Consider the following 9856-nt stretch of genomic DNA (forward strand, 5'->3'; position numbering starts at 1 on the left):
AGCTAATCCACTGCAGTGCTAAATCTACATACTTCCACAGCCTTTGTAGTTGGGCGCTGTGCGGCAGTGACCCATCCCCAGCCTATCTGCTCATCCTAATGAATTTTGGGGGTCTAATTCTCCATTTTAATTTCTCAAGCTCGTTAATAGTTCTAACTTTCGTGATAATAAACATAAGACATGCGAGCACACAAAGGCTCTCTCTCTCTCTCTCTCTCTCTCTCTCTCTCTCTCTCTCTCTCTGTGTCACTCACTCACACACACACACACACACACACACACACACACACACACACACACACACACACACACAGACACACACACTCACAGAGCGTTTGAAAAGATGTAATGAAGAAAGAGCCCAAGGTCATTATGTCATGGTGATGGGCTCTCCTGGAGGATCAGGTAATCAGCCGGTTCATAAGTTTACCTTGTTTGTGAATCAGGTGACTGTGGCCATTACCTGCGAAGGACAGGAAGCGCCCACCTTTGAAGTGGGTCACAGAGATTAAAAGCAATAAAAGCCAGGACAGTGAGGGAGACAGAAGTTACGCAATGCACAGAATGTATTTTTCTGTGGCAAATTCCTCCAGGCGGCTTCTTATTATAAAATGATGGGAGAAAGACTATTCACAATAAGAATTCCAATTACTCATGCACAGTATATGATATAATACATTAAGCAATGCTGTTTTTCCCTTTATTTTTAGAATGCGTATTGATGAAAATGTTTTTGAAATGTCACATTCCACAGGGGACTTTTTCAGTTTGATTTCTGGTGGGGCAAAGGTACGGAATTTCCTTGTCTATTTCTTTTTTTTCATCCCCAGGACTGGACATTCTGTTACAATGATGCTTTTCCCAGACTCTGCTAATATTTGTGTGCCATTTCAAACGAGGAAGCAGAATTGTTAACCCTGAAGTGTTTTTCCAACATCGTTAAGAGGTGACCTTGAAATAAAACACACTCCAGTAGCTAGCTAGGCATCTGCCTCCTGGCACCTTCTAAAACAGAATGCACAATAGCTAAATGTAGCAGCTGGAACACCCATATGATGAACAAGATTAGCCTTACAGTGAAAAGATGTGGATAGCCAGATGGACAAAATTGTCAGAATCAGCTGTTCACAGTAAATACAGAAGAGTTTACTATGATTACATGTATGCCAGAATTCCACCTATATGTTTGACAAACAATGGCACACCACTGTATTGACTAGCAACATAAAAATTACCGTAAATATCTACATCTTTAATGCCATTATTTGCATCTGTGTGTACAGGAGACATTACTTGCCAACACCAGCTCAAATAAAATATTGAGCAACCCTTTTTTCACTGTGCCTGTACATTGTACCTATGTTCTGTGACTCAGAGAACAGGGAAGAGAGGTGTTAGACCTGTTAGGTCTACAGAGAGAATGTTTACTGCCTTGCTGAGCAGTCTGAAATTCATTTAGCCCAGAGACATGGAAAAATGAGGCTAACACACAAAAAGCAGGCTGCTAATTTAGATAAGATAGATAAGAGGCTTGTGGCAAATATCTTACACTGAATCTTTGTGTTTGTTGATAAATATCCTTCTAATGTCTTGCTGGAACTCACTCTACCTGTTCTCCTCTTTACTATAATGTTATTTGACAGTTTTACATTTTTAAATGTGGCAAATGCCTGGTTCATGGAATAGATATTCATTTGTGTGGTTTTGGAATGCAGGGGGTTAATGTGTTAGCTAAATCATAAAGACAGTCTGATATATTTCTGGTTGCTGAGTAATCTACTTTAGGACAAATTTGTGAGGTAAATTTGGTTATAGTCGGCTATAGTCCTTTGAGTCCAGAGAAGGTGTTTTTGTAAGAAAATTATGTGGTTAGTGCAGTCTGGTTAGTAACAAGACCACACTCATTTGAATGGACCCAAATGACACATTTGCAGAAATGCATACTAACAATTTCAAACCATGCTGATCCAGTTGCTAAAAGATGCTGTTTATCATAAAATATTCTATTATTTTTTTCAACAATAATAATTATCATCACATCGTCATCATCATCACTATAATCATCACATCATCATCATAATGGCACAGATAAACTGCAGTAGCTGTGTTGCTATAGACATCTCATCTAGAACACACAATGTACTCAGTAAACTTCCTCAGGATTTAGTAAACTTTTCTGGAATTTACATTTACATTCATTCATTTGGCAGACACTTTTATCCTCAGCAACTTACAAGTGAGGTAGAATACAACACAAGAAAAAACCACAAGGAGTCAACATATTAGAAGTGCTGCGTGACTAGGTTTCAATGGTTGGCCAGACAAGGTACAAGATAGCTGGTAGAGATAACGAATGCATTAGATTACATTTTTTTCAGTTCGAAAACAGTTTTGAGACAAGAGAAATTCCTTTAGGTGGTAGTGTTTCAGGTGCTCAGGTGAGAGCAGGAGAGCTGTGTCTTCAGATGTTTCTTGAAGACAGAGAGGGACTCGGCAGAGCAGAGGAAGCGTGGAATTTCCACCATCGGGGGACAGAGAAAGTTCTGGATAGTGCACGCATGAGAGTTCTCAGCTGTGCACTCAATAACCTAAGTCAAGTGAAAGTGCTGATGACACAGCACAACTGTGCTGCATCTACTCCATAGTCAAAGAAGCTATCAAGTGCCTAAATAGTGGATAACATTTGGAAAACTGCATTTGATCTGCTACATCATAACAACTGTTAACCATTAAAATGGGGGTATTACTTAGGCTATAAGATGAACTTTCCTTTTTGATACTGACTTACTTTCTCCCCTGCAAGAAACATAAAAGAGGGAGTACAAAGAGTTCTCCATGGCTGAATGGCTATTCATTAATTCCTATGCTGTGGATTTCTGATTTCCCTACTGTGAACTACCATTTTTACCTGGGGCTGTGAGGATGAAAAAAAGGACACTTTGTCACATATCTTTCACATACACCTTTTAACCAATGTGAAACAAGATGAATTTCTCACACCTTGTTTCACACCTAGGCGATATATCAGGAGGTGGAAGAATACCAAATGCATGTCAAAAGGGAGTGCCCTCAGTCCTTTCTATGACACAAAGCCTGTCATTGTTTTTAGATATTTCAACCAACTATTAGGAGGAATATACAATGCAAAAGCTAGTCGACAGATAGGTAACAAAAGTGAATGCACACAGTCTATGAGAAATCACTGATCTCATTTGTATTTATTACAGCAGCATAGTGCCACTTTGATGAGAGGAATTGTTTGAAGTAAACAGTTGAGGATTGCACTGTTTTTCTCCAGAATTTCTTCTAATAAATAACCGGAATCCTGTTCAAAATATTTTCAGAGGAGCACTGCTGTGGACATCCATCGAAAGAGGATTTTCTGGACTTCTACACCTCCTACCCTGCTTGGAAATGTGACAAATCAGACACTGATCATGAGGACATATCCTCCCTTGCAAAACTGTTATTGCATTGTAACTACATAACATTACTCAGGTCACCAAAGACAGCATTTTCACTGATGTCTCTTCTGCCAGGTTATTTTCTGACCATGACAACTTTTTGGGCACTGGACATGGTTCCAATGAGATGGCAGCCCTGTGTATATAAAATCACCCTGCCACCATTGCTGGAGCACAGGGCCTGTAGTAGCAGCTGTTGTCACTTTCAAGTGTCACATTCAGATACATAACTCATATGGGGGGCTTTAAAATGTACTTTTCAGAGTATTTTCAAGAGAAAACTTTGAAGAGAAATTCCATCCTCATTCAAAGGATGTTTTAATGATGTCCACAAAATCTGTCAGAGAACCTGAATATTTACAGTTTCTTCTTGAGAGGAGCAAATATGTAATGAATTTTGAAGCCTGATTACAAAGACAGCCATTACAAATCACACTAATTACTGCATATTTTGTGAAAATTTGTGTGTGATCCAGCTGTCAAAGGTGTTTACTAAAACTAAATATGGCTGACAACAGCCATAAACATATATATTTAAGTGTAGCTAGCTGTTAACAACATGTTTTGGTATCAGAAAGAATACAGAAGTTAAAAAGCCAATCATACATTATATGATTGTTATGATTGCTATGGTTCACCTAATGCTCATCTAACAGCTTGCCGTCTCCATAGACTCTCATCTTCATACATTAACAGCTGTTCCTGAAGATGAAAGAGTCACGGATCATGGGTACTTTGCCACACTTGCAATCATTTGGAGGCACAAGCAACCATCACATTCACAGAGTTAGTGTTCTTTTGATTTCTGTGCTTACATTCACATAGGGCCTAAGTCTGAACTAGAAGCATTTAGTGCACACTTCACTTATTGTGTTGCGTAGTTTTTGTGGTTTTGACATAACTAATGTACCTGTAAATCTGGCAGATAACAAGAAAAATCGCCAAAATGGAAGTCTGTATGTATATACCAGCCATATAAATTACAATGTTTACATGCATTGTTGACTCTGTACATGTAACAGCTGACTTTCAGTTGAGTTTTGAGGAATCTTATGGGGGCATCTGTGCCCTGTAACACTCCCCAAATGAGCTGGTTGAAGCATCCCAGCACTGATAGTAGGATGTAACATATTGTTGTCCATCGTCTGAACTACTCTCTTAGTGGTTCAGATCACTAGCTAGCTGGCAAAAGAGTCCAACATAGTTTCTGCTCTGAGACAGGTCAGCTCTCTAACTAGCTAACTAACTAGCATGCTAACTAACTACAATTTCTATCATAGTGAATGTGAATGGGATTGAATTAGAACATACCTTGTCCTTTTCAAACACAACGGCGCTAAAGTGTACTGCAGTACAACAAATACATTTTGCATTTGCTAACTAGCTAGTTGTTGCATTTTCAGATAAAATGAGCTGGCTATTTTCATACCCTCCCTTATGAGCTCTGACATATAGGCCCACACTGTGATGATTTTCAGAAAGGTGCAAATGGTAAATTATCGCAGGACACAGTATGGGATGTACAGCATAACAGACAACAGATATAACAGTAAGAATATCTTACCAAATCACCTGAAAATTTACTAACAAGTTAAAATATTGCCACCACCCTCTGGGGACTATGAGGTTTGGTTGTGAGATGCCATGATGTACCCCAACACTCACTGAACTGACTACATGACGAGGACCAAGAGAAGTGGCTATTTTCAGCATGAATGGAATTACACTGCAGATTACTAGTTTCCAAGTCTTTGGAGAAGAGTCATGAATCATAAAATGCTGCACTGTCTAAGCAAAGATGCTGGATACACTCTGTCTGCCAGCTCCGTACAATTTAAACAAAGCTTGGGCATTCCTTGTGCCTCACCCTCACCCTCACCCTGTGTCTCAGCTCTGCCTTCTTTACCATTGCCACAGAGAGGGGCTGTAATATTTTGCACCCTGGACCTCCATCTACTCCATCTCCAAAACCACACTTTTAACTCACACAACACTTTGGTTCACTCACAGCAACACTGCACTTAGTACAAGAGACAGCACAAGGCAAAATGCAGATGGTGAGATTCGAGCCTCGGACACCACTGTGCACTTTAAAGAGCCTGAAGAAAGGAATTGAAGCACAGAGAGAATCTGACTTTTTGAAACAGGTTTTTAATAATGTTTCATTTAGACATCTTGAAAAGAGATATTCAGGTGGAAAACACTTCATTCCCCCTTTGCCCTCGTGCTTTCCGGTGCACATATCGTGTCACTCAAATTACAATTAAAGCAGCCGTGACAGGCAGCACCCTCATGGCTGAACCAAAGTTAACACCTGCTTTCACCCACGTGTTTAAATACACATCCAATACCTACCGCAAGTGCTACCAACCTTGCCAAATCACATTTGGTATTTCCCATGCCTTTATCAGCATACTCTCCTCCCACTATTTTGCAGTCCCAAAATACAGTTCCAAAAATACATATGCAATAAGGCTAACCAGTAAAAGGCTGTTGCTCCCACTGCTCTCACATTTCACATGCTCTAATGTGCCAATTTAGTACACATGCTTAAATGCTTTATTGAACCATGTGACAGATCAAAATGCAGCAAAAATCCTGTATAGACATACTTTCATAAATACATTTAGAACAGTTGGCATGGCCTCTATGATTTGATATGTTCCTTTAAATAAAATCCATTATAATAAACCTGATCACAGGTTTTCAGCTGCCACTTTGTCTTTCCTTCAGACAAAACAAGCAGGGCCCCAGTGAGAATTTCATTGACAGTGAAAGAAGAAAAAGACATATCTGAAGAGGAGCACTGTGCACATACTATAAACAGAAGTTCGCTTCACTTACAATGTTGACGTGCAGCTCCTCGGACGCATGTCTCGTTAGCCTTCTTCCACTGTTGCCCACATGTCCTGGCTGTACAGTGACCCCAGCTGTGGAAATAATGGACAGCTGATATCACACACTTGGGCACCTGCAGGCTGTGGTCACTCTTGTGTGTCATTATCCTCATTATCCACCATGCTGTTGGGGGACAATCACTGTGCTTCTTTTATATTTCACTCAGTTCTGTGGATTCGGGCAAATTATGTTTTCCCATAATTAAACTTCTAAATAAATACAAATATCAATATTGAGTAAATATTTGGAGCCTAGATCTGAGCTGGCAGAGGAACTCATGGCTTATCAGCTAATGGAAGCATGCATTTAGGATTTAATTAACAGCACTAGTGTATCCTGCATTGCTATGTCCACTGAGCTGAGATGTAACTGATGTCTCTACACAGCAGGGATGGTGAATCTCCCAGTGCTCAGCTCCTGCCTCTCGTTATTACACCCTGTTGCCTCAGCATGTGCTGTAGACAGCACTTTTTTAGCTCTTCCCTGTGAGAAGCTCTGTAACTAGTTTCATTTGGAGAATCTGTGGGCATGGATTTCTTGCCTGTCTGCATCTATACTTGATTCAGGTAGTCATTCTGCAGTGTACGTGTGTTTATGTATTGTTCTGCGGGAATGTGTGTGTACCCGGCTGTGGTGGCAAGTTTCTCCAGGTTGTCTGGTTCAATCCAGAGGGCATACGCTGAGGCAGTGGGAGGGAGTGACATCGTAGAAGCGCAGTTTTGAAAGGAGGGTCCCGGGGGGAGAGGCCAGGGGGGCCAGAAAGTGGCTGAAGGAACCACAACATGAAATCAGTGTTCATTCATGAACCAAAACAACATGTAAACAACCTTCTACAACATACAGTACACATGAATGAATAAATATTATATATGAACATTTCAACTCCAACAATAATTCTAAATATTATTACTTGAATTGTTCCCTGCTGGTTGAGAAAACTGTGATTTTAAAATATGGAATAAAATTGGTCTATATTTCATGCTATTAGAAAGATGAGTCTTAATACACTTCGTACATACATTAAGACAGACTGAGTATGGCAATAGCTGTCACAATACTTTCAAGGTAGACTAAAGGGGGATTTATCTATTTTCAAACTGTCTTCCCAAGACATATATGAAGGCTGACTCAGAATAGTCTTACTAAGTTCATTCTGAGGGTAAAGTATTCCTCCATTTGTCTAGAAGTGATAAGGGGCTGCTATCACACCTAAGGAAAATTTCCAAACACAAATGCCTGAGAAAATATTTAGGTGTAGTATTCTGAAGAATTATCTTTGAGGCTTATTAAAAATGCAAAGCGAGAGGACAAAACGGTTATCCACCATCATCAGATTTCATGGTGTACATTAAAAACATCAAAACTACAACCATGAGCCCTGAGGTGTACCTGCAGTCAAACAATTAACAGTTTTACTGTTAATTGTTTTACTGTTTAAGAGGAGGTTCGTATGTAGTACAGGGTTAAAAGGATGGGAAAATGGCATGTAAGCGTGGAATTGGCCCAAAGCACAAGACAGTACAGATAAGAAGCTATGACATACACCCTGCATATCTCCTCATCGCATAGGCTAACGTTCTGTGTCAGAGTCTCCACTGAAGCAAAATGCACACATGTTGTTGATTCATTACCAGGCGATGCTATATTTGTAAGTGAGTGGGTGGTGGGCTGTGGGAGAGCAGCTCTAGTTGGCTCCTCCACAGTCTTCTCAGAGTACACATGGGGCGCGGCTTTACAACGAGCAGACAACAAACACAATAACATTCTCACCACATTTCCATAATGCCGCATTAGTGGTGTGGCATTACCACAATGTCACAACAACAACTGCCTGAGGACTGTAGCTCTGCCAGCACTTCCACCACAGTATATCACTGTATTCAGACCCTTCACACAGTCCGTCCATATATTGTTTATCGATAGCACAGAGAGACAGTAATTTGGAATTTGCAGGCATGTATCTGGTTATTAATTGCACAGATATGTTTTATTTATTCTGACAGTAAATTTTACCTTTACATTATAAATAATTAAAATGGGGAAAAATGAGCAAATATTCTTACCTTACTAGACTTGGCATTGCATTAAACAGGTATGTCTTTTATGTGTATTTGATGATACTAAACACTAAGATAGCTTACTCTTCTCACCATCTCTTGCAGAATGCTACGCGCAACAAGCCAGGAATGGAAAGATTATCCTCAGTATGAATGCTCTAGAAGTGTCACATTTTCAGTGGATCATATGAAGTGCTGAGATGGAATTTCCCAGAACACAACTGAATAAAAATTAAAAAAAAAAAAAAAAACATTTCACTCAAAATGGCACCAAATGATCAGAGTGGGTTGTTTGGAAATGGTGGGCTTAGAGCTGGTGGTTCAATATTTGTGTGTAATCATTTTTAACAACCTCTAAAAACAGCTTGAAGCTCTGTCCTAATTTGTGAAAGAAAAATCTGGATTTTACTTCAGCTGTACAAGGGAACTGTCCTTTAATCAGCCCACATACAGTTTTTCAAAATTACAGTCTTTTAGGGGTCTGTGTTATATTTAGTTGTAGGTGCTGAATACTGTCAGTTCACGCTAAGATGCTGCATTTGTATATCTGTGTGAGGCATTAGGAAAAGTGTGGCCACATAAAATGGGGGATGGCACTTCCTAAGGGGAAGGGAAAAACAGACAAGGCAAGAAACATGTTATTCGGAATGGTGGTGGAGGTGCTTCCGACAAGGACAGAGCAGGGTCTCCGGTGAACAAGCAGCCTTTGTAAAACCAGCTCAGCCTGTACACTGGGAAACACCTGCTGTTTCCACAGTGGTGTGCTCTAACTGTGCTGGCCCACTCAAATGATATGAAGCACTTTGCATTCAGCATTGCAGCACAGACCAAAGCTGGACCTGAGGGACCACATTTTAATTATTAATTTTAAGAACCCCTTTTTTCCTTTTCTAAACGACGGCATTCAATTGCTAACACCTGAATGGCAATGATTAAAAAAGTTTTTTTTTTATGTTAACTTCCTGTCATTGTCAAGCTGTGTTACCCCACGTCCTTTGTGCCAAGATTCAGTTGCATAATACAAAAGCAAGGGCGTGTTTTTGAAAATGAAACCTGACAAAGAACACTATGCTAGGATCCAGCCGGCTGAATACCATCGAGGAATGTCTGGGTCATTGAGCATCCCTGAACAGTTGGAACAGTCGGCAAATCTGACAAATCTGAGTCATAACCAAACCCGGGATTGAGCTCTCAGAGTCAGATTGAACACGCTGATTGGTGGCCACAGTGTGGTTTTTCATTCACAGGGATGCAGGCTCACCCATGCGGACAAATCAAATGAACTGTAGCTTGTCGTGGCAGAGTGAGGAGCTTTTATACTTTATTCTTGCTGGTTCATTTCTCTCAGCCACCCAGTAGATGGAGCAAAAGCATTTTAGTATGTATTCGAATAAAAGCCAAAACCACAATAAAATATTACACTTTTCCAAAAAAGAA

The 9856-nt window shown here is 40.1% G+C and overlaps 1 protein-coding gene across 3 annotated transcripts in view; it reads right to left on the reverse strand.

The window, feature by feature from the left end:
* arhgef9a (Cdc42 guanine nucleotide exchange factor (GEF) 9a) overlaps positions 1 to 9856 on the reverse strand; it is an 84570-nt gene that overhangs the window by 73122 nt on the left and 1592 nt on the right. For all 3 annotated transcript variants that reach the window (XM_036523613.1, XM_036523612.1, XM_036523614.1), the window contains exons 2-3: positions 6987 to 7128; positions 6309 to 6394 (exon numbers count right to left, since the gene is read on the reverse strand). In XM_036523613.1, the coding sequence (XP_036379506.1) occupies positions 6309 to 6394; positions 6987 to 7128 (228 nt within the window). The remainder of the gene's footprint in view (positions 1 to 6308; positions 6395 to 6986; positions 7129 to 9856) is intronic.

Source organism: Megalops cyprinoides, chromosome 3, assembly GCF_013368585.1.
Source record: "Megalops cyprinoides isolate fMegCyp1 chromosome 3, fMegCyp1.pri, whole genome shotgun sequence".
Lineage (NCBI taxonomy): Eukaryota > Metazoa > Chordata > Actinopteri > Elopiformes > Megalopidae > Megalops > Megalops cyprinoides.